Source organism: Lepidochelys kempii, chromosome 19, assembly GCF_965140285.1.
Source record: "Lepidochelys kempii isolate rLepKem1 chromosome 19, rLepKem1.hap1, whole genome shotgun sequence".
NCBI lineage: Eukaryota > Metazoa > Chordata > Testudines > Cheloniidae > Lepidochelys > Lepidochelys kempii.
The window spans coordinates 6,525,277-6,549,923 of record NC_136398.1 but is presented as its reverse complement, the minus strand read 5'-3'; the positions used below and the strand labels follow the sequence as shown (position 1 = coordinate 6,549,923).

At 46.6% G+C, this 24,647-nt stretch overlaps 2 protein-coding genes across 6 annotated transcripts in view; both read right to left on the bottom strand.

Annotated features, from left to right (window-relative positions):
- Positions 1-2,758: 2,758 nt before the first annotated feature.
- On the bottom strand, positions 2,759-24,465 carry TMEM39B (transmembrane protein 39B). Of its 4 annotated transcripts, none has more exons than XM_073317558.1 (10): positions 24,429-24,465; positions 19,977-20,027; positions 12,395-12,598; positions 9,239-9,458; positions 8,101-8,184; positions 6,756-6,910; positions 5,782-6,118; positions 4,328-4,515; positions 3,675-3,795; positions 2,759-3,154 (listed from the first exon to the last, which is right to left on the bottom strand). In XM_073317558.1, exons 3-10 carry the CDS (start codon positions 12,520-12,522, stop codon positions 2,918-2,920), a joined length of 1,470 nt encoding a protein of 489 aa, XP_073173659.1. In that variant the 5' UTR covers positions 12,523-12,598; positions 19,977-20,027; positions 24,429-24,465; the 3' UTR covers positions 2,759-2,917. The 4 variants fall into 4 exon arrangements, with proteins under 4 accessions (XP_073173659.1, XP_073173661.1, XP_073173663.1 ...); XM_073317560.1 differs by lacking the exon at positions 24,429-24,465 and adding an exon at positions 20,760-20,796; XM_073317562.2 differs by lacking the exons at positions 19,977-20,027; positions 24,429-24,465 and adding an exon at positions 14,110-14,229 and having other exon boundaries at positions 12,395-12,515.
- Positions 19,534-24,647, bottom strand: part of KHDRBS1 (KH RNA binding domain containing, signal transduction associated 1) — a 29,819-nt gene continuing 24,705 nt past the window's right edge. The window contains exons 10-12 of one of the 2 annotated variants that reach the window (XM_073317564.2): positions 24,429-24,486; positions 20,760-20,886; positions 19,534-20,027 (exon numbers count right to left, since the gene is read on the bottom strand). The gene's annotated coding sequence lies outside the window, so the exon portion shown is untranslated. The remainder of the gene's footprint in view (positions 20,028-20,759; positions 20,887-24,428; positions 24,487-24,647) is intronic. The other variant, XM_073317563.2, reaches the window with a different exon arrangement.

Genomic DNA, 24,647 nt, shown 5'->3' with positions numbered 1-24,647 from the left:
AGGGGTGGGATGCAGGATGGGGGCCTGCCCTCAGGACTGGGTAGGTGTCATGGCCTTCAGTTGCAGCAATCTCTGTTATTACGTGGGTCAGCAGTGGCTCCCTCCCTACACGTCGGGGTAACCGCTCCTGCTGCGGCCATTCCAGGGACATGTCTGAACGAGACCTGCCTTGTCTTGGGCTGTGCCAGCCCCTGTCCCATGCGTCCTCCAGGCTGCGGTGCCGGCAGGTTTGACTTTCTGGAGGTCTCCCCTTACACACCAGTTCCCCTGGGTTGCTTTGTTCCAGGCCATTTGCATGGCCCCAATCACTTTTCCCTGCTCCTGACTGTAGCCAGCTGCAGCCTTGAGCTGAAGAGCTGGCTGGCTTTGACAGAATGATGCCAGCCTGCCATCACCCCTCGAAGATGAAAGACTAGGGGAGGAGCAGCTCTCTGCTGCCCACTAGTGCCAGCAGCTGGCACGCCCCCAGCAGGGATTTGGGTTGCAGAGTGCCCTTTCACACTAAACCCCCCCACCCCGAATGGGAACGCGGCAGGATGTGCAGCATGCATCACGTCCTCTGAAAATGGGCTCTCAGGTGTAGTGGTCCCGCTGAAGATTCATGATCACTAAGGGGTGGATTACAGATTCCCCCGGCCTGCACCATCCCGAGACAGCTGCTGTGGAGGTGGCTGGGGCACTTATATAAGTTTTGCCCGCAGGGGCTGCACACAGCCGGGGAAAAGCGTTTTGTTCTGGGGTGGGACATGCCTCAGGCCTCCTTTTTAAAGGTAAGAGGCCAAGAATATTGTAAAGATGAGATCTGCGCCCTCATTTTGCTTCTTGATGCTGGATCAGGAGACCTGGATTTAAAAAACAACACTGCTTGCTTTTCATTTTCAAAGCAGGAAGGTCAAGGCTGGTCTTTTCATGAAGACTTCTAGCTCCCAAGGAGCCCTGTGAATCCCTTCATGGAAAGGGCAGCGTTGTTTTCCCCTCACTAAAGTACTGGCCACTGCAGCTAAACAAACAGCTGCCACCAGCAACCATCGGTCCCCTACCTTGTTACTCCGACTTTACTTTTGCGATGTCATTCGTTGCACTAGGTCTCCAACACCACAGAAGACTCCAGCCTAGGCCTGACCTGAACTTCTAGTGCAGGGAAATAAAATAAATGAAGGAAGCTGGAGGGAGAGGTGGACACTTGTTTTTTTAAAAAAAAGGAAGGACAAGGGCAATTTATTTTTCCATTGTAGGTCACTAGGAAATGACTGGAGGTGGGGGGAGGGGGGGAAGCAGTTTCAAAGCTTAGTTTACACCAGTCGTCACTTCCGCATGGTTTGCCTTGCAAAGAATACTTTAAAGGCAGCTGTTTAGAGATTTATTTTTTAGAAATTGCCGAACAGTAGGAAAGTTGCTTGAATGACTGATTACCCCAGATCATGGGTACTTACAAAATGTCTTTAATCAATAACTTATCCTGCTGCAAAAACAACATCCCCACCAGCTGTCCTTGCTCCAGCGCAAACATAGGAAGTTGAGAAGCGTGAATCACACACTATAAACTCACAGCAATGAGCCAGTTAGAAATACAGGGATAGCCCAGCAGGTACTGGAGCTAGATCCACCAGTTCTTTGTGTTCAAAGCCTTTGGACCTTTATAGAACCTCCCCACCGCACAAACCACTCTCCTTTCAGAGGGCCAGGGTCAGGTCGTTTAGTATAAAACAGGATAAAAAAAAAAAAAGACAACCCCAAATATTTCCATTTGGTAAAATACCAGAGTTTTTGGCTTAGAATGCAGTGTTTGCAACCCTCCCACTGCAGAAGCTGTGGCCCCAGAAACTCCCCAAGCACAGGGCTGCCATGTGCATAAGACCCACAGAGTAAATCTGGCCAGGCTATTTGTATGCAGTGTAAACCCAGCCCCAGAGGGAGACAGGAAAAGTAGAGGGTTAATTCCCCGTAAGGCTGTGTCTACACAAGGACTCCTTTACCGGTTTGCGACAGTAGCAAAGAACTCCATGTGGCCGCAGCAATGCGAGCAAAGCTGCACTTTGTACCACAGTAGTAAAACCGCACATATGCCCAAGCAAAACAAGCCATCTATGTAACAGCAGTTTTGCCAATCTAGCTGTGTCTACACTAGGGGCTTCTGCCAGCCCAGCTCTGTGGGTCAGGGATCACTTCTCTTCACGCTCCTGACCATCACAGCTCCACCAGAAGACGTCTGTAGGGTAAACAAAGCCTTACTCTAATCATCTCAGGGAGTGCCAGTTAAAGTGAAAGAAAGCAGGTTTTGTTGGTTTTTAAATATGATTTTTAAACCAAATGGTGTAGTCAAGGCCTAAGAGAGAAGAAATTTCACTGATCCAAATCTGGTTCCAAATAGATGAAGTTAAAGTGGCACGACGCCCTTTTGTGAGCATTTATTTTGATTTAAGCTAAATCACAGGAAGGCACTCAAACCATGTGTCCACACAAAGGGCCATACCACTTTCACCGAGTCAGTACAAACTCCTCCTGCAGGCAGGGCCTTTGGCTTGACTGCTCCCAACCAACAAGCAGCTCTTAAACATGACCACACTGATCTATTCATTCCTCCCCAACTCCACAGGCAGACCCCTCCCAACATCCTCTTCCCCCACAATAAACAACATTTGCACCTGTCAAGAATGGATGTTCAGAGTCATTTGTTAATGTGGAGATGCCCTTTAAGTAAAGATAGGATGTGGAAGGCTTATTGTTTGATGCGGCTAAATAAACACACAAACAGCTGTTGGGAGTACAAAAATATTTTTTTCCTTTTAATTACATCAGTTATCAAAGAAAAAAGCAGTGGTAACAAAAATACAAAGCTCTGAGGTTGTTTGTGGTTTTTTTTTTGTTTGTTTTTTAAGGTTTTTATTTTGTAATACAAGCTGAGCAGCAGTGCGATTTAATTGAACTTCTGCTCTGAGTCTCTGCTGGCAGAGTATGAGTAAGCTTTTCCCAGTACCAGCCGGTCACGCAGCAGCTTAAAGAAGGCGTAATAATTGCTGAAGAGGATGAGAGCCAGCGAGATGGTCTGGTGCCACTTCTCTGACGAGATCAGTGAGTAGAGCTGGTAGAAGATGACAGCTCCTTCCAGCAGAATTAAAATGTTCAAGATCCTCAGCGGTTTGCTGAAAAAGAACTGGAGGATAAAGAGCCCAGGGTAAGGTGCTGCATGGGAGTCAGACGCTCCACAGGAAATACAGGACACATCAGGAATGAATGCTCCATGAGCAAATGCACTAAGATTTCACTTCTGGACACCTAGCAGCATGTTCCCTTCTTGCTCACAAATGAAAAGAACTTCGGTGCTCTGCTCCGCAGAACAAGTGCACAGAGGTCCTTCTCAGAAAGCTCCCCCATTGTTAGTGCTCAGGAGAGGCTTGGGACAGGGAGAGAGGAAGCACAGGAGTAAGAATCATACCAGGGGCTATTCCTGGCTCTATCACTGCCCTGCTGTGTGATCGTGAGGAGGTCACTTCACCACTCGGTGCCTGCTGGCCTTCCAACTTTGTGTCTCTCGTTTATTTAGACTAAGTTCTTTGGGGCAGGGACTGCCTATATGTCTGTGCAGTGCCCCAGGCAATGGGGCCCTGATCCTGTCTAGGCGCTATGGTGCTACAAATAATTCTAATAATAAAGGAGAAACAACGCCGGCTTACATGAAAGCGGAAGTGAGACACGTCGGATGGCACAGCCACATTGTAATGGCCCACAGCTTTGTACACGTTCTTGCTGTGTTTCACCAGCACCCCCTGTGGCCACATGCATTCTTCGGTCCACCTGCAAGAGAAACCAACTCCCTTAGTTCCACCTCCAGAATGACAAAATCAGTCACATGGCAGCTGGCTGCGGCTCTGAACAGAGCTTCTGCAGGGGGGTTAATGGCATTCCCCTATTAGCCGGGAGGGCTGCACCAATGCAGCCATTGACAGTCCTAATCCCTGAGTGTCACTAAGGTCTCTTCTAACTATTTGCTAAGACATAAAGTTGCGGTTATTTGCGAGGACAGAATTTGGCTCGTCGAGCTCTACAACTAAGTGTTTCATAGCCATTGTCACTGCTCACCAACAAACCAGAGGTTTGCCTGCTGCGTTCGGTAGTGGATGGGACAGATCATGCCCATACAGCATTAGGCTGATTAGCAGCCACACGGAGCAACTCCAGTTTCATTTTCCTGTTGCTGAACCTAGAGAGAGAGATCTCTCCCCAAGGGTGAATAGCAGCCTGGCAGATTTTTTCCCCACCCCATCATGACAAGAGCCAGCATACAAGAGAGAACAAACCAGTGCTAGCCAGTGGGAGAGGTCCTTACTGATGCTGTAGCACATTGGAGCATAGGGCAGGATCGACCTTCTGCCAGCAGCCCAGGTGTGCTGCAGCTTTGTGGAGGAGGTCGCAGTAGCGGGCAGGCAAGAGATGCTGCATCAGAATCACAGACGTACTGATGGATACCAGCAGGAACAGCTCACACGACCACCGTTTGTCGTAGTACTGAGTATTCTGTGGGGGGCAGGAATACAGTGTAAAAATGCATTAGGACACCCTGACCCAAGAAAACAGAGTTCGAACACGAGGCACTCAAGCGAACCGGTGCCTTTTCACAGCAGCAATTATTCCTGCTTGAGAAATCAGAGGCAGAGCAGGGCAGCAGCTGTACCAGCCCTGCATTCAGCAGTAATTGGCCAACCAAGAGAACACTTCAGATGCAAAAATCTACGACCAGCTGGGAGAAGGGGTCCTATTCGGGCAACAGTCACTCTTCTGCATACGAGGGGGACAGTGAGTGAGCATGAATTCCACAACTGACACTTATGCTGCAATACTCTGTCTCGATGCCACTGGGAGAATCACTACTGCTCATAGACCCCATACTGCTAGAAGCAAACAATGATTCTGCTTTAGCTCAAACAGTAGGGGGCCTGCACTCTTAGAGCAGGCGGCTTTGAGTTCTATTCCCATGGCTTGCAAAAGTGACAGCCACGAAGCCGGAGGCATAGCAGATTACAATAGGTCCCTGAAGTCTCTAGTCTCGTTTTATACTCATCCAAATACATTTGCTGTACAGTACAACTTACTGTGAAAATCCAATAAAATAGATGGGGGAGAGTCCCCTCTATTACAATTCACCCCCTCCCTAAAGAGAGGTAGGAAAGAAAAGAAAATCAGTCTTACTCTTGTCTTGAATATGTCCCAACTAGACATTACAGTTCATGAAAAGTTGGCTTGGCCATAACCAAAGAAGAAATTTTGTAACTCCAAGGGGGAAAAGAGTTTCACCCCAATAGATGGAACAAGCATATGACACTTTGCCATGGATGACAGGAATATAGAAGTTTGTGTAACTTAAGGTAATCAGAGAGTTCAGTGGCTGAAACACACAGTAGGATTCTGTATTGTATTACAGAGTTAAATTTACACTTTTCTATTTCTTTCAAGCGTCTCAACATTCAGACCCCTTTTACTCCACAAAACTAACGACATCGCAGGCAATTCAGAATTAAGCAAATCCATATAAGCCAGGTGTAAATTGATTTAAGTTTGTCCACACAGGAGTCTCTGAGGAATGTGTGTGTAGACCAGCCCTTAGACTTACTGTACCCACTTTCCATACATCGGGTGAGAACTAACCATATCGCGGCCGTACCGGACCAGCGTCCGATTTTGCCAGCGACTGAAACAAAACTGCCTCGCTTGTCCCATGTGTGGGAGGAATTACACGAAACACACGCTAGAGCGGTGAGCACATAGGGGTGCATTGGCACTCACCTTCACAAACCAGACAGGCACAAAAGCCACATAATAGGCACTGAGCATGGAGCTCACCAGCACCTCTTTCATCCTCCAGTTAAAGTCCATCTTCAAATACTCCACCTCATTGCGGATCAGGTCTGGAGAGAGGCAGCACGCATGGGTGGGCATGGCCTCCATGCCATACATTTGCCTGGTATGCTGCTTCCAGGTCTCCTTTAAAACTGTTAGATAGTCTTTACCCCTGGAGTTCACATCCCCTGTCTCTCGGGGGCCAATGTTAGCCACTTGGGAGAAGAGGGCCGTCTTCCGAAAGTCACAGTTCAGCTGGAGAAAAGGAATGTACATGCCGAACCTGGAAAAGCACATGGGCAGGAAGGCTGTAACATCATCACCCCCAGTTCCTCCCCCCAGTCTGACTGCCATTCCCATGATACTGAAGATGCTTTAGCACCCAACATCCCCTTGTGAAGGGTGTTTGATCACGAGAGCCACTTCACACACAGATTCTAGAATGGGAGAGCTAGAGGGATACAGCCACATGACATTGTCCACATAGCTAATGGAAGCTAGAGACACAACACAATCAGGTCCACCTAATACGCACTGTAGGTTTTGGATGTACATGGCCAAAGGTGGCCGGCCAATATTAATACGGTTTGCTCATAATTAAGGCATGAGACGTCTCAAAGTGGACAGTCTTTTTATGAAACCCTGGGCAATTTGCAAACTGTGGTTAACTCCTTCACCGGGCAGGTCATTCAAGTAGAATGGGAAAGACATATACCCAGCTCCCAAGAGATCTAACCTAATATAGTCTTTATGATCTACCAAGAGAGTGAAAGGTTAAGTTCTGTGGCAAGGAAGTCAAGTGCTCATTTACTTTCAAGCCACATCTTGCCCCATATGGCATTGTAACAACAGACTTTGATTGGACAGGCAGCTTTAGAAATTCATCATCTAAACCCAGACGGGAGAAGAGAGGTACTTACGGGTAACACAGGAACAAGAGATTGAGGAATGAGTAGGTTCTGAAGAGGTGAATTATTGACCGGCACAGGCTCCAGCCTGTCCCAGTGAGGACTGCAAACCGAGTAATCACAAGGAAAATGGAGCGCGGTAGGGAGACTTTGCCGCTTTGTGAAGCCTGCAGAGGAGAAAGAGCAGGGCAGGAGTCAGACAACTTATCTCCTTCTGGAAAGCCAACAGGAGAAACTAGCAGCGTAACTAGTGAACGAGTTCTACTCGGTCCCACTAAGCCAGCACCACACAGTAGTGGAGGTGGAGTGACCTCCAGGTGCCATGTGACTGCAGCTGGAGGAGAGAGGCCTGACTTAGATCAGAATCTGCATCTGGACTCTCCAAGATCAAGAAGCTGAACCCTGGGCACAGATTTAATATACACTTCCTGTTCCGCTGGGGGAGCGGCGAGCTCCTGTGGTGTCTTGTCTAGTCCTGGAGGATCACCTGCCTGCAGCCTCGAAGGCTGCTCAAGCAAGAAGCAGATTACTTTCCTGAACAAAATGGGAAGAAAAAACCCCAGAATCCAATGTACTGCAGCAAGCCTCTGAAGTGAGCCAAATGCATCCGCAAATATAAACGGTTAGGTTATTCAGCTTCCTCTCTGCAGGAAGCTGGAGTAACTAAAGGGGAAGGGAAGGTGAAAGGAGCCATACGTCATTCTTCAGGAAAGGATAAAGCAAACCCACTACAGACTGAAATGCTAGGAATTCAGTAACCATCAAATATACATAATACAGGGAAACTCATATGAGTAATGGATGGCGACATCTCTGTAAATCAGTTTGCCAGTAGGAAACCACGTCTAGGTTTTATGTTGCAGTCAGTTCAAAACCCTTCAGAACAGGGCAGGGAAAAGGCTGAAGTTTAAAAGGGACACTCAATTTTACATTCAGCTTCCAGAATGTCCAAACTTCACCCTATGTTTAAGCTGCCAGGTACTAGCTATCATCTAGTTTTTTCTTTTAAATTTATCATTCCATTCTAAGAATCTTCTATACTCAGTTCATGTCAGCATAGCCCTTTGAAAACATACAGCACTCTAAGCACTTAGAGTACCTGCAGATCTCTCTGTAGCCACTATTATGCAGGTCCTACAGAAACTGTTGCTTTACTGATGTCACTTCAGCAATAACAGCTAGTGCACACAACTAATGACGCTGGTGTTTTGGCTTGATAAGGCTCTCTATTGAGTTGAAACTCACTTCTCCGCATTCTTTTACCTAATGCATCCACGATACAGAAAGGCAAACACAGATGCTAGTCAGAGAAGGTTGGGAAGGAGAGAATAGTTCTGAGTTTGGCCTGCAGCTTTACCTCCTTCACGATGGCACCGATCAGCCTGCGCGCTAAGACAATTGTCGTCACTGTCAGCACGTTGAAGTCAATGAGATGAAAGTTCTGCAATGACAAAAAGGAAACACTTCCATTTTGCTCCAGGCAACAGAGCCACTCCTACCTCTCTTCTCCTGGACTATCAGGAGAATGCCAAGTGTGCACAGTGCCAGGATGTCCAAACTTTGCCCAAATTAAAGTCACTTGACAATTTACCTGGGGCCTCAGAGCCACATCTAGTTTGCATGAAGTGGAGCTGATTATAGCCATTTAGTCTTTCACAAAAAAGGTGAACCCTATAGAGACCAAGTCCTAGGATGCAGTGTAGCCAGGCTACTCAAATAAAGATGGAGCCGGGCCTGCTGGGACCTAGAGCTGCAATAAGCCGTGCTTTTGTATTATGGGCGAAGGCAGGCACTGGCCACAGTGCAGAATTCCCTGCGTGATGCATCTGAAGCCACGGGAGAGCTCTACACCTCAGCCCAGAACATCATCAGCCAGATGGAGCCACGGCTTGTTCCAGTCATGAAAGAGGCTTCTATTAAAACATTGGATCCCCACCTCTGCTCATCGCCTCTCCTGTATGCTGCTCGCTTTCTCCCCACTCCACCAAGGATTAAATTTAAGAGGATCAACTCTATTCCAAGAAGGGAAGTCTGCATTGGGATGGAATGCCAGATCTCATGATTCTTAACATTACAGATAAATTCAACGTAAGAGCTGGTGGGAGCCAGGGGGTTTGTATGTTCAATTTAAATACAATTTTTTCCCCTTCAATGCTTGTTATATCACTGCTCAGTGAATCAACACATACTCCTCTACTCCCTACAGTGGCACGATGCTGGGAAGGTGGGCTATTTTGCCCAACACTATAAAAATCCCACTGTCGCAAGAGCTGGGCTACATTGGGTGCTGGCTCTTAGACGGAAGTGCTGTCCTAAGAGAGCATCTACCCAGATGCTGTCAAAGAGCAGGAGGAACGGGGATATCTGTTGGGGAGGGAATAGGTTTTGGGTGCTCAGCAATCTGGAGAGAGCAGCCATGCACATGGGAGTGAGAGTGGAGGTACACTGGGGGCAGGGATCTAAAGGAGTACAGCAGCACATACCCAGATACCTACCAGTGATGTGTGTGACGGAGGGTGGGAGGGTGGGTACCACCACACGGTTTTGTAGATATTGATGTAGTGGACAAATAGAGCAATGAGATGGCAGAAGAAGAGCTGAAGTTCAAACAAGACACTCCTCTCCACAGGCAGCTCTGGGATCTTACAATGCCGGAGGGGAACCACTGTCTGGGTTGCCAGAGGAGGGCTGGAGAGGCCTGTACCTGAACCGCTCCTACCAAGATAAACCAAAACCCACCAGTTACTCCCCTGAGATGGGTTTTTTTTCCCTCAGCCTAATGCCCACCAGCAGCCCACACACTCAGACTGCAGAGGATGGATGGATTTATGCTAAGTGAGGAGCCCAAGCTGAACGCCACACCCAGAGGCTGCAATGAACTGGTAGAGCCAATGCTTAAAAAACATCTGTTGCACGTGGATACGAGACAACGTACAGAAGTAGCACCGCATGCTCTGGATGTGCCAATACCGTTTTGCCTGATATAGGCATGGCACTTGGTTTGTACAGCAAGAACTATATTTGGGATCCCCCACCTTGAGCAAGGTCTGAGAGCAGAGCTCCTATGCACGCAGCCCAGCAGGGACACCGAGTGGCCTTTTACAAGTGTTTCTGCCTCCCGCTGCTATTTACATAAAGTGTATGCACAAAAGATTTGGTGCCATAAAATCCAAGTAAATAAAATAAATTATGAGATTTCTTATTCTCCCAAAGCCTATTTAAAGCCACAGAGGAACCATGAGGTTTAATCACAGGTTTGTATTCCTGTGTACATGAGCAACTCCAGCTGCCAACCATTTACTCAAAGAGAAGGGTATAAATGCAAGTCAAGCAAGGTGCATCCAGCGAATGATTCCTAAGCAACAACACTCAGTAATTAGGTCTTGGATTTCCAAAGGGGCTTCAGAGCATTAGATGCCAAACTCCCATTAAAAATCCCAACACAGAACCATAAAAGTCACAGCTATAGTGACAGCAGAAAAGCTTCCAATCAAGTGAATGGAAAAAGAGGGTCCAATCCAAGCTGTTAAAAAAATATAAGACTGTGAAGGCTGAAAGCCTTAAACAAAAGGTAAGTCTACAGTGCAATCAGAGGTGTGACCATGACAAAATGGGAATGTCCTTCATGTTTTCTCTGAATACTGTATGCACGCCTCAGTTTCACCTATGTATTACTCAAGTTTCTAGGTGATGGGATAAGGCTGTGTTGTTCTTGCAGAGATCCCTAGAGGGCAGGTGTGACACAGAATGGCTGACACCTGCAACTGATGGCCAGAGCCTGTCCTCTGCAAGGAGCCAGTCAAATCCGGTGGAGAACAAAGAGAGGTGGACACCAGGTGACCTCTTTGCTCAGAGAAGAGACAAAAGCATGGAGGTGGGACAGCTGGGGGTGACTGAGGCTGGGCTGCTGCATGCTGGTCAATCCCCTGGTTTGGGACTGGGGGCAGCCGGGGGCCCTGTGCTCTGGATCCCCCCTACAAGGGACTTTGCCGAATGTTCCTCCTTACTGTGCTAACAAGATATGTTCTACACAGTGTTTCCGATGACTAATAAACCCTTCTGTTTCACCTCGCTAGCTGAGAGTCACTGCTGACTGCGGAGGTGGGGTGCATGGCCTCTTTGGGACGGCATGTAAGGTTTCCCCAGCTGTCCCATCCAGGTGGGCTCACTGTGGGGAGCTCATGTTGTGAACAGGGGTGCTGAACACTCCAAGGTCAGACCCAGGAGGCGCTGAAGCCAAGGAGGTTTGCCCTGGTGAGAGTGTGTCCTGAGGGGAAGACGCTGCACTAGAGTCCTGTCTGACTTCACTCAGAGCATGCCAGAGCGCCAAGTCTGAGACCCCGTGACCGTGCCATACTAACTTTGATCCTGCCAGCTCAAACAATCGCAATGAAACTGCGGCAACTTGGGGGGCTGCCCAGGCTGTACTCCGCCACACTGGACCTGGGGAACGTACTCGGGGTAACTGGTTCTGCTGTGGCCTTACTGCGATTGTTACTGGAGCTAGTTAGATCAAAACTAGCTCAGGTGTGTTGACACGTGCAGCAGTCACACCTCTGATTGCAGTGCAGACGTACGCAGAGGCTCAGATGTGTCACTGAAGGGTTAACTTAGCATTCGCAGCATGAGCTCTGAAATCTCCGAAGCCCCAAAACTCACAGGATTGATTAAGCCCTTCAGCCTTTGGATCTCCTGCTGGAAACAGAGCTTCTGTAATATAGATGTCCAGAAGACAGAGACCTCACAGGCTCTATGCGAACACTAAAGATCTAATGGCATTCTTTATAGCATAAGATTCTTACCCTGCCAAGCCTTTCCCCTGCTCATCACAGGGGCTTGCCCTCTATCTCCAAGGAGGCCACATGCACGTCAAGACTGCTGTATGTATATGGATGATAAGGTGCTTGGACCCCTTGGGACGAACTGCTATGTAAATGAGTAATACTAAAGAAACACCTCAGCCTACGGCCACAATCAGGGAGTATGTTAAGGGATATTCACCTGCAGTGTCAAGGATGTTCTATTCAAGGTATTTATGAAGTGCTCATCACATGGGTATCCAAGTGTTGATTTCCCTCAATGTCTCACTTGGCACCACTTCCCCTCTCCTTCCCTAAACCTCTGTGCTTTCCCCACAGAAGTCAGATCGAAAGTGAAAGCATATAATCCAAGGCTGAGCTGCTACCATTCAACCAGTTTAGGATTTGGGAAAGAAAAGCAGACTGCATCTGTCTGTACTAACCAACTGCTGCCATATGCTGCTGGATAGGGTTGATCCACCAAGCAGAACTCTGGAGCCAAAACTTTGTCTATAGCACCCCACCCTGCAGAATCTAAAAGTCCTTTAGAACACTTCTCTCAGATAACTAAGCATCACATGCACTTGGCAGTCCTGGGGTGTATCAGAACCCACATTTCCCAATCTCCATTCTTTGCTTTAATGACAAAAACATACTCCAGGGAAGTTGTCACGGATCAGCGAGACTACTGCAACCCGACATCAGCATACCAACAAAAAAGTTACCGAATCACTGACAAAACGGCCAGGGTAAGGGATGGAAAAACATGAACCAGCCTCATTGTCAAACTACATGTTTCATAGAGGAAGAACTGTCACAGCACATAAGGGAATAAAGGGGATGCATATTTACCTGGTACGTGAGCGCACACCAGTGACCGATGAACTTGTGGAATGTCCAGAACCCCCAGTAGCCCCAGTTTCACAAAGAGGATTTCGGCAGTAGGACGTTCGGTTAGGGCCCCGCCTTCCCCCTGCCATAACAACAAAGGGTATGGAGACTGCCCTGAGAGGTTGACTGCTGCTCACTGTTTGACTATTTCTTCAGTCCTTAAAACTGAAAAGGAAAGATTTATAACACACATGGATTTGGAGCAGAGTAGGTAGGTAACTTTCATACTCCTCTAGCATCTCAAAGCATCAAAGACTAACTTCACAGCACCCCTATAGTGTTATCCCTATTTTACAGATGAGGCAATGTAGGTACAGGGGCCCAGATCCTCAAAGACCTGAAGAAGAGCTCGGGGTTGCTTGAAAGCTTGTCTCTTTCACCAACAGAAGTAGGTGGTCCAATAAAAGATACTACTGGACCCACCGTGAGCCATTAAAAGGGGAGGGTGTTTTTTTGTGAGCCTTGACTGCTTAAAACTCTATTGTGTTATTGGTCTTTAATTGTCCCTTAACCTCAATCCCAATTAACAGTTAGAACTTTGTTAAGGCTTAACACCCATGCCCCTCAGTTAGAAGATAAACACGGCCATGGCGGGTCAGATCAATGGTCCATCCAGCCCAGCGTCCTGTCTTCCAACAGTGGCCAATGCCAGGTGCCCCAGAGGGAATGACCAGAACAGGGAATCATCAAGTGATCCATCCCCCGGCCCCCATTCCCAGCTTCTGGCAAACTGAGGCTAGGGACACTTCAGAGCACGGTTTTGCATCCCTGCCCATCCTGGCTAATAGCCGTTGGTGGAGCTAGCCTCCAGGAACATATCTAGTTCTTTCTGAACCCTGTTATAGTCTTGGCCTTCGCAACATCCTCCGAGATCCACAGGCTGCCTGTGGGGTGTGTGAAGAAACACTTCCGATGAAGTGAGCTGCAGCTCACGAAAGCTTAGGCTCAAATAAATTGGTTAGTCTCGAAGGTGCCACAAGTCCTCCGGTTCTTTTTGCGGATACAGACTAACAGGGCCGCTGCTCTGAAATTTCCCTTTTGTTTGTTTTAAGCCTGCTGCCTGTTAATGAACTAAGGTGTGAGGGCCCCCACTAACTACCCTCCAGGCAGCCCTCCAGCAAACTAGGGACGGCTACGCTGGATAGCAGACAAGACACACAGGAAACACCTCCCAGGTGAGAAAAAACAACTACTTAAAAAGAGCTTTCCCCCCCCCCGCCCCCCTGCCCCCCGGCAGCACGAAAGAGCCCAGGCCCGACGCTGCTGCAGCAGAAGGGCCCTGCTGAAGTGGGGCGCCGCCGAGGGGGGTGGGGGGTGCCGGGCCCCGGGGGTTGTACGGGGGCAGGGCGCAGCGGAGAGGAGGGTGTGTGGGGCACGCAGGCGGGTGGGGGGGGGCGGCCACCGGGGAGATCGATGGGGCGGCGCGTGCACGGGGGGGAGGTCGGCCAAGCGGTGAAAGGGCCGCGGGGGGGGGTGCAGAGCAGGAGCCCCCCCCCGGGGGGGCCACCGGAGGTTCAGGACGGGCCCGGGGACGGGTCTCTGGATCTGCAGCCCGACCCCCGTGCGAACCACCCCCCCTCCCTCTCCCTCTCCCCGCGAGGGGCGGGTGTCGCTAGCCCGGGGCTCCGAGCCCGCGCGGCGGGGCGGCCCGGCCCGAGCCGCTCCCACCCCCTCACCCATCGCCGCTCCGGCTGCAGTAGGTCGGCCTGCGGCGGCGGGGACAATATGGCGGGCGGGGCCGCCAGGGGAGAGACGGCGGCGAGGAGCGGCCAAACTTTCTCACCGCGCGAGCGGGCCCCGCCCCTTAAAGCGGCAGAGCCCCGCCGGGGGGGGGGGGCGGAGGAGCGGGCTCCGCCCCCTGGGCCGGCGCCCGGCGGTGGAGTCGGGGGGGCGCAGAGCGCGGCGGTCCACGTGTTCGAATCGCCTCGCCCCCGGGCCCCCGCGCGGAGGGGGAAACTGAGGCACGGAGCAGGGCAGCGGCTTCCTCAGCGCAAAGAAGGCGTCAGGGGCAGAGCTAGAGGGAACCTCGGCGGTCCTGGCTCTCTGTCCCCTATTCCCCCTGCTGTAGCCCCTAGACCCTACTCCCCGCCCCGGAGTCCTAGGTTCCCTGGCCCCCCTCCGCCACAATGTCCAGCCACGCCTTTGCCCCTGCTCGCCCACAGAACCCAGGCGTTTCAGCTGTACCCACTAGGCCACACTGCCTCAAGTCAGTGGCCTGTACATTTTGACCCAATTTGTATGTGGACCTGAGTGGGGGAGGTGTCAGACAGGCAGAGGCTGCATCTCCTTCCCGCAGCTACAGCGTGCTGGCATCTGCTTTGGATTTATTTCTGGCTCTGACCCTAGATCCTGCCTCCATGCTGCCCTTGAGGCAGGGAATTTTTTAGCTGGCCTCCTACGGCCCTCCCATTTATACTAAATAACCACATCATACATGAGGACTGAGGCTAGGAAAACGTGTTATAAAGCACCCTGTCCCTTTTTTTGTTGGATCTTTCATTTGCGAGGAAAGAGGAGGGGTACAGCACAAAATCGGGAGTGGAAAACAGGCAGGAATGGTATAAGGCAGTAGTTCTCAAACTTTTGTACCGGTGACCCCTTTCATATAGCAAGCCTCTGAGTGCAACCCCCCACCCCTTATACATTAAAAACTTTTTTATATATTTAACAGCATTTTTAATGCTGGATACAAAGCAGGGTTTGGGATGGAGGCTGAAGGGTCCGGACCCCATTTGAGAACCCCTGCTGTAAGGTGCTCAGATAGCACCTAAAAAAACCAGCAGAGGATAGGAAAGATGTAGGGATAATTTTACTGTAAATATAGTTTTTATAGAACAGACTGCATTTTCCCCCTTCAGGGATAGGTATATATGTATTTACAATCTAGTGTTTTTTTTAACACTTCACTGAGAAACCCAGAAGAGGGGCATACCTACCATACAGACCCTTGTTTATCTTCTACAAAGCATATATAGTAGACACATGCTAATGTATATAGCTGATCTCTAACACTGGGCTTCTGGTTCCTGGAACCCCCTAAAATTTTATTACAAATTACACCTGGGAACTCAGTCAGAGCCTTCACCAGTTGTGGTCAGGCAGAAGTCCCTAGTGGGCTCGAAGAACTCCATACAATGTTGCTGCAGGCTTTATATTAAACTGTTTCACTCTTCCCAGGGGTGTACAAGCTGTATATGTAAGGTGGCTGTAAACTGATGGAACAGGGGTTGTAAAAGGTTACTGAGTGCTACATACAGGATTTTTTTATTTTTGAGGGGGGCGCACTAGGTGGTAGCCTTGGTTGTAAAGTTACAAATAAAAACAGGCCTTTTCAGAGCTAGGGGGAACCCAATAGTCCATGTCAAAAATACACAAAAGGTGCAGTTTAATGGCCCTTTAACTCTAACATTACTGCAATTTCAATCCAGGCTGGGAAGAGTCGACTGTGGCTAGAAAGTCGTCCAATGATTAGAGAAATAATGGTTAATATTTTTTTCTAGGCAATCTGAAAACAGGACTTCTAATGGAATGCTGGCTGCAACCTTTCATCTGCTAGTGGTGGCCAAGGAGCTCCAGCCTAAAACAACATCCACATGATTGGGGAGATAAGGTACATTGAGTGCCACTTGTAACAGGTAAAACTGCACTTTAAGTGTAAATAAATGTGAAAGGAGAGAATTTTGGGACAAATCCTCAACAGAACCCTGGCAGTTACCTTACTTTCTCTTCATTACTAATCCCCAACACTCTTACGCTTAGAAATCTCTCAAAAGATCATCCTTCCAGTGGTACCACAGCAGGTTCAGCTGCCTCCCAGAAATAGCATTTTGGTCTTTCAAGCATCTGTGATCCAAAGCCGAAATCTGCCCCAGTTCCTACCCCCCTAAGCATGCACCCTTCCCTGTGCTCAAAGACTATGGGGCATAGATTAATCCCCATAGCTGAGTGCAACTCATGACACCAGCAGTGAGCTGTCTGTAATCTAGGACTCTCACCTACTGTAGAGGGAGAACAGAAAATGCTGATGTTCCGACAAACATGGTTGGGGAGACTTGAGCCTGCTCTCCTGCCCTGTGTTATTAGACTATTCTAATAACTTGAAACTCCCCAGTATACAACTTCCCTCTAACACTAATCTGTAGCTAATTAAAACAGCATGCTCATAAAAACCAAAAAGCTAGCCAGCTGATTAAATCCATCTAATGGACAGAAATGCAGTAAAGTTTTGACCATTTCTACTCTTATGGAACAGGAAAGAACAATGCAGATTTGACTAGCTCCTGTCCAAACTGTGCCTTAAAAGGTACATGGATTTCTGAAGAATGAGGAGCCTCTCCAGGACTATCTGTGTGAAATTCTCAACAGTCTAACGTCCGACCAGTCTAATTAAAAATTTATTAGAATGAGATTAAAACAAGACAAACTGCCTACATAACACATTCAGTCTGAATCTCTGCAAAGCTCTTCCAGATACAATGACTTAAAATCTCTCTCTATTTTTGAGGACTCTTATCCAATTGACCACCACAACACCCTTTCGGCCTCACATGACTCAGCTTTCTGATCTCTTAAAATGTCTCCCTGTCACGCTGCATTCCTCTATAGTCTGAGACTATTTCTGACAGACATTCAACTTGTGATAGATTTCATTGCACCAGTAATTAAATTATAAGCATTTCAAACATGTGTCAAATGTTCAGGTGTACCACCTGGAAGGAAATGCAGTAGTTTGTTCTCTGTACCATGGCTTCTGTTCTCTACATCCCAGATCCCTATCCAACCTAGCACTGGACTGGATAGAGACTCCATGAATTATGGCTTCAGGCAAGAGTAGTAATTGCAGGAGGATAAACTTAAAATCTCACATTTGAAAGCAAGGAAATTCACAGTCAAGGCCTTTATCTACTGGGAATAACTATAAACTTATGTTAATCATATGGTTAACGTATTGCTGAGTATTAGCCTGACTAGGCTTACTAAGTAACCGAGCTCCTACCTATGCAATAATGAAACTAAGATTTGCCTTGATTCATTTTGACTTTTGTCTTACCAATAATTCCCCCCCTCACTTTTTTTTTTTTTTTTTTTTTTAAATTTCAGCTCCTAACTTGTGGGTGTTGCCGATGCTACAGTGCAGACGATGGGATACTGCACAATCCGACAGAGGATCGGCTATGTCCTGGCTGGAGGCAACACAGTTTATACAATTAGTGAACTCATTAAACAAGACAATACCAGATGGTGAAAGGGATCTGCTTTTCCAGCCTCCAATGTTCCTTTATGATGGCTATGCACAGAAAAGGAATATTCAGACATCCGCAAGAGCACAATTCTTAACTCATTAAAAATTTCTGTTCTATATGTAATTGCAAAGATTCCCGGTCACCATTACTGACTGCACATCAAACATTGAGATTTAAGGTAGAAACCTGTGCATTTTTAGAGAAAACCTCCTACTGGGTTTGCTTCTAAAGCTAGAAATGGAACTAGCAGCTTAACTGGGAAAGAGGCATACTTTCCATTTCAGTGCTGACAGTTACCACTTCCCTTCCAGGTTCTGAAGCAAGTGAGGAAGCAGACTTCAGTGTCCTCTTTACATACATACAAAGAGACCCCTTCTGAAAGACAGGCTAGGTTAATGAGATTGAATGTTCCTGTCCACATTATGAAAGAAACCAGCTCACTCATATTACTCTCTGGTTTCCCAAATCTGAGTAGTAGAACTGGCTCATTTTGCAAAATGGAGCATTTTGAGATAGGAGCAGACACTAACAAGCTGTAGTACTGGAAGGTTTCAAGGGCTTGGTCAGAATAGCAAAGTTAGCAGCAAACTCCATTACTGGTGTGTGTGTCAGGAGGGAGAAAAGGGATAGTATTTATATTCAGAACTATGAGACCTTTGATTTTGGCCACCCTACAGCCACATTAAATAGATGGTCTCTGCCTTTGTAAGCCTACAGTCTAAACAACATATCAGCGAAATTCAGAAGCTCAAGTCTTACCAAGATTTATGCCCTGAAACCAGCTCTCCCTCAAGACAGAGTAAGGTATTAAACGACTGTCCCCCTTCTCCAAACAGCTTACAGAAGTCTTTCGTTATTAGTACTTCCTCTTCTTGCCTGCATCCCCCAACCGAGCTATTTCAATCCTTAATAGGCACTCAATGTTCAGAGGCCCAGGGAGGAAGGTGCCCCAGCTGGTGTGTCTCACCTCTCCTGATGCCACTCCCAGATTCCTGCTCAACACCTTACAGATCATCCCATGCCCATTTGTTCTTTTGAAAGGCAGGGGCGTGATTTAGCGTATTACTGTTCAAGAAGGGAAGGGGTAAGGAAGGAAGAGTTGCCCTTATAATTATCAACTATCCTTGGCTCTGCTGTAAAACAGATGGCACACATTCTGTATTAAATAGAAACCTCATTTGCTTTCATGGTCAAATAAGAGCCCAACCTTACTCTTAAAAACCAAGCTGGCCTCAAAACCTTGTATATGTAACAGGGGATCATAATTCTATCTGAATCCAGAAAGCAATACTGAGCCACAAAAAGAAAAGGAGTACTTGTGGCACCTTAGAGACTAACACATTTATTTGAGCATAAGCTTTCGTGAGCTACAGCTCACTTCACTGGATGCACAATTAGCTATCTAGGTAACTTACTCTTTTGTCCTACTGAACATATACTACTGAAGATTAGATCCCCTCTCATGCAGGGGCATTCACAAATATAAAAAGCTATCACAGTGAAGTTGTAAAATAAGATACTCACTTTAGTAATCCCAACAGATAGGAAAAAGATGCAGACTGCTAGTCTTTGTAAATACATGTTCTTACTACTGTTACCACTTCCTCCTCCCACCTCAGTTTCCCACATCTATTAAACATTGACAATGACCGCAAACTCTGAAGCAGGGGCTGACTTTTACTATGTCATAATGGGGTCCTGACCTTGACTGGGACCTCTAGGTGGTAGTGTAATATCAAAACTGTAATCCACTTGGTACAGTTGACTTTTGGATCTCAAGGATTCTATTACTTATAGGTAAAACACAGAGGCATGTGTTTGATCTGAACCACACCCCAATGGAAAAATGTGACTGAATAAAAGGAAAATTTACTTTTAATAGATTCAAAGGTAAAAACCATTATGATCATTTATTCTAACCTCCGGCATAACACAGGCCATAAAATTTGACTCAGTCCCATGTGAAGCCCATAATTTCTGGCTAAACTAGAGCATCTTTCAGAAAATCATCATAATCTGGTTTTCATGTTATAATTCTACAATCAGTACATATACTAGACCAAAAAAGATCAGATTATACCAACACTATAAGATGAATAGAGGAAAATGCTTCAAGCAGCATGTTCTCAAACCAGTTTTGGCAAACACAATTATTTACAATGAGATTTACATTCCTCCATAACCCTAGCATCTTTTATATAAACACCCAACATATGCAGGAAGCGTAATGTAGAAGCAAGCTGTATACATTCCAAATGGCAGTGCCACAAGATTCACTTCTACTGGATAAAAATCTGCACCGTAATGGATGATCTTTATCACATCTTTTCCACAGGATATAAAGGTTGTGCCTAGTAGGAAAGAAATGGGAAAAGAATTGGTACAACGATGGAAATGGTTACTAGGACTAATTACATTGCAAAAAAGTATGTATTGAATAAATGGACTATGGAAATCACCCATACATAAATTGTTTCCCTAATCAATCTATTTACACCAATGGACTAATACTTTTAGATAGCAGACACACTTTTGAAGATCATGACGGGTAATTAACATTTCAGCACCACGGTCATTCCCAACCTTCCTTTCCTATTGCAGAGGAATATGATTAGAGATACTTGTTTGCGTCCTTACAGTTCCATGTAAGATAGATCTGCTTCTATGTACTTATATAGTCCCTACATATCAGAGTTTTTGTTCGTTTTGCAAAGCTGCAGTGGTTTACGGGCAACATAATTAATAAGGGACTATTATTTTGCAATTCTGTTCTTTAGGAAGTCTCAAGTTTCTCACTCCTGGGTCTCAAAAGATCCAGTGAGAAACTGACCAGAAGCTTGAAAACTACAAGCTTTAGAGGGCTGCCCAGTCCACTGATGCCTTCAACTGTCAATTCTTTTTGAGTGAAGGTTGGGCTGTTGTCCAATGTATCACTAGGTTTGCAAGGAGGGCAGGTGGGTGGAGACAATAAAATGCTTCCACAGGATAAGCAAATGAATGATAATCACAGTATCCACCAGAGGGAGCATGTCAGCTGTCAGTGGTGAAAGTAAATGACAGCCAAAGGAATCATGAGATTATACCTCTTAACACAACAGGCTCAAATTGTTCCGTCAGCTGATGTTGGGGGGTGTGCAGCCCTTCAAAACTCTTAGCTAAGCAAGCTGTGGTCAGGCTTGAAAACACTGAGTGAGAAGCCTGTGCCTGTATCTTTAACAAAACGAAACAATAAAAAAACAGCCAGTAGCTAGCTTAAACCTCAGAAACCCACCAAGGTTTGGCGGTCTGTTTACATACAAACAACCTTCATTTCTCCTTAGTCTTCTGCACATTCCCACTCTTCGGATAGTTTGGCAAGTAGAACACTAAAGATGGGAGGGAGGGAAATGGAGCCCTAATTAAACAACTGAAAAACTGCCCTGCCAAACTGTGTTAGATCTGGCTGCCAAATTAATACACAGTGTTTCATGAATGTGTGAGCTGAACTCCATGTGACAGGTCTACCTTCTACCTAATTCAATAAAGGGAAGACATTACTAACATACACTATAGAAACAGCAACCATCCTAGTGGAATTGGGTACAAGAACAAAAGGAGGGGAGAGTGAAGAATTTCTATAACTCCCTTCTATACACTGTCTAAGGTCATGTCTTCACTTTCCAGGAATTGAGGCTGCTGCAATCAATGTAGCAGGGGTCGATTTAGTGGGTCTAGTGAAGACCTGCTAAATCAACCACAGAGCACTCTCCAGTCGACTACCTGAGAAGAGTAAGGTTGACCTAAGCTACGTTGACTCCAGCTACATTATTTACCTAGCTGGAGTAGCTTAGGTTGACTTACCCCAGTAGTGTAGACAAGGCCTCACTCACCTAGATACAAACTGAGCAGAAATAGATTGACCCTCAGAGTGACCAGAGTAGGAAATGATTGGAGGACCTAAAACCTCATAGCGCCATTCAAATAAGAAAGCGTTCTTTTTGTATCTACAGGATCTAGGTTCTCCCTTATGTACATGAGATTTTGGAAAGAATACTGGTAAATAAATACAATTATTTATATGAAAATCTGAAATTTCTTTAGGAAGTACTTTGGGGTAAAGCCCAAGAACTACCTTGTCCTTATAGAAAATAGCATAAGCCCACAAGAGTTTAAAATGGAGGAGACATAAGTTATAACTATGTTTACATTCCTGGAGAAACTGGATCTTATAATGGTGACTATAAAGTTCAATAAACCCTTTAAAACAATTTAATGTGTTTGAAAACAGATTTGCCATCAATCTGCACATGGAAAGCTGCTACTGCTGCTAAATGAACTTTAACGGAGGAGATGGACAAACCCATAACATTTCGGTATAATAATCTAAAATGGGTTTTGAATAGGACTTGAAAAATGGAGCAACACTCTTAAATACCAAAGTAACAAAAAGGATCTTTGTATGTTGCCATGTCGAGTGAGTTAGTCTGAGAGTGACTATGAAAACAAGAGAACCCCTCGTATGGGATCTGGCACTAGTGTCAGCCTTTTTTTGAAACTGGTTGAGAAGAGGAGGGATTGGTCCTTCTAGCTTTTACTGGTTGACAAGTTCCTTTACTACTGGTGAAGATACATTATTTTTGTAGCCAAACTCAAAATGTTGAACACTGAGTGGATAGCTTCTTTCTAAGGTACTGAAGGCAATTTTAAAGTCAACACTATCCATACCCACTCATCTGTGGAACTGAATTGCATCTTCCAAAGGAGAGGACGCTACATTTCCATCTGGAGATGAATCACCTTCTGGTTTAATGTTCTGTGGTTGAAAATCTACTGGAGGGGATATTTCTTCTCCCTCCTCAGGAAGCATATCTTGTACCCAAGGTAGGAGAGCTTTCTCTAGCTGTTGGTTCTGAGCATCTCTGATCAGAACATCTCCGACCCATAGACTTAGCTGGAAGCTGCTCTGGAACCAGAGCGTCAGACCTTCTTATATGGTATGGATAAGTAGGGGTGGGCCAATAGTGCCAAAAGCCTCCATGGTGGCATGTGCCAGTCTTGCTAATTACCCCATTCTGGCATCAAATCATATGCTTCTTGCAATAGACTGTCTCAGGGTGTCCACTCCAGAAGAAAGACCTATTTCAGGGAAAACTGTTGATCCTTGGATGCTGTTATCGGAACTAGCTCCTCCCAACGAAGTTGGGATCTGGAGAATGGAAAATGGTGAGTGTCTTTCTCAGAGAGCCAGCTGGAGTCTTAGGTGGTAGGGAAACTGTCTCTGGAGATCTATCCCAGTCAAGCTCCCAACTTGGTTTCTTGGTTCTGGGAAAAAAGAGACATAGTCGAACTGTCCTCTCTTGTGGAACCACATGATTCTACACTGTAGTGTAGAAGTAGGAACCTTAGTAGTCAACATACTAGGTTCCACTGATCTCTTTTGGATCCACCCCTTCCCCCTGCCCAGACCTATCTGGCATTTTATCTTTAGATCTTGAAGCCACACTGAACTCAGAACGGTCCTAAGAATCGTTTAAGATATGCTTCAATTTGGCCTTCCTTTCCCTCGTAATCGAAGTGCTTGTTTCCAGTGGTCTCTCTTGAGCTTTGTGTTCCTTATCTGGAACCAGGTCTTCTGGAGGGAATATCTGTGGTGTTGGATCAGAGGATTTGCCAACCATAAGCTGAGTCAACTTGGAAGTGAAGCTCTCTGCCAAAGCCAGAGCCTTCACTATTGAAGCCTTCCTGGATTCAGAAGTACTCGGAGCTGATTCAGGTCTTTTATCCTTTCACTAGGATCCTCTAGCAGCATCTAATCTCACAGGCTTGGCTGACAAGTGCTGATGTAACAAAAGGCTAGTCTGTCTCTCTTAACAGGCCCAAGGAGTAAGTGTGGTGCGTATAGCACAACATGAAGGAGAATGCTTTTCTCCTAAGCATTTCAGGCACCGAACAGGACGGCTGGAAGCCAGGAAGACTCCTGGGTGTGACACACACCTTTAAAATCCATGCTTCTTGACATTTGGCTCCACCATGACTTGTTACCAGGTAATTATCATGCTCTTAGCTAGACTAACTTATCCTAAAACTACTAACATCAACTAATCTAACAAAATAGATATTTTACTGATTGCTATGGATCCTTGTGATCCTCATCCTTTCACTGCTGTGGTTGGAAGGAACTGAGGCTGCAGCTGGTGCTATGCCTCCTTTTGGGGCTACACCTTCAGAATGTGTTCAAACGCTAGCTATGGAGAGGCATTCGAGCACTAAGAGGCACTGTTACCAGAAGGTGCCTCCATGCAAGCTGCACCAGCCAGTTCTCCCTAAGAGTGGGAATATGCAGAGGACACGTGAAGAACGTTACTAGATATAACTGCTCCATTGCTGGAAGGTGGGGTAGCACCTCCAACACTGCCTTATGTTGGCTTTGAAGTGAATCCTCTCTCCACATCACAGCCAAGAGTCAGCTCAAAAGATGGCCTTGCTCTTGCTTTGCCACACTTCCACCTCTCCCCAGATCCATCACTCAGTTTCATTCCACAGGAGGATCTGTGGGAGAGCTCTTAGCCGGTGCACATTCACCCACACAACCCCCGCCTCCCCCACTGACCACTACAAAAGCCAGTCACAATCAGCCTTTTAGAACAATCTAATTTATCTGTGTGCATATGAAGAGCTGCTTCTGTTTAGCACCTCAGATGGCAACGCCTCCACCTCCTACACAGAAGATGTTAACAACTAGCCATGTGATGCAAAACTGAATAATAACCTACCCAGTGTGTTTGACAAAAACATCTTCACCCAGGTGATTTGTGGTGACGTTCTTGACTCCTGCAAATTGAGAAAAGATTGTGAGTTTCCTTAATGGAAAAACAGAGATTTACAGAAAAAAGATCCTGCATGCAAATTACACAGGAAGGAAAACATGCAACTTAAGCTGAGCTCTGAACATTTGCATAGTGAATATCAATGTTGGGGTCTATAAGGGTCAT

Bases quoted from the DNA above. Each gene is read 5' to 3' on its own strand.
- TMEM39B (XM_073317558.1), bottom strand. From the start codon at position 12,522: ATGGCAGGGGGAAGGCGGGGCCCTAACCGAACGTCCTACTGCCGAAAT. The intron at 6,911-8,100 runs GTAAAGCTGCAG...TCTCCTCTGCAG, and splicing joins TCGGTGCCATCGTGAAGGAG to GCTTCACAAAGCGGCAAAGT. The intron at 6,119-6,755 runs GTAAGTACCTCT...GTGCTTTTCCAG, and splicing joins CTCTTGTTCCTGTGTTACCC to GTTCGGCATGTACATTCCTT.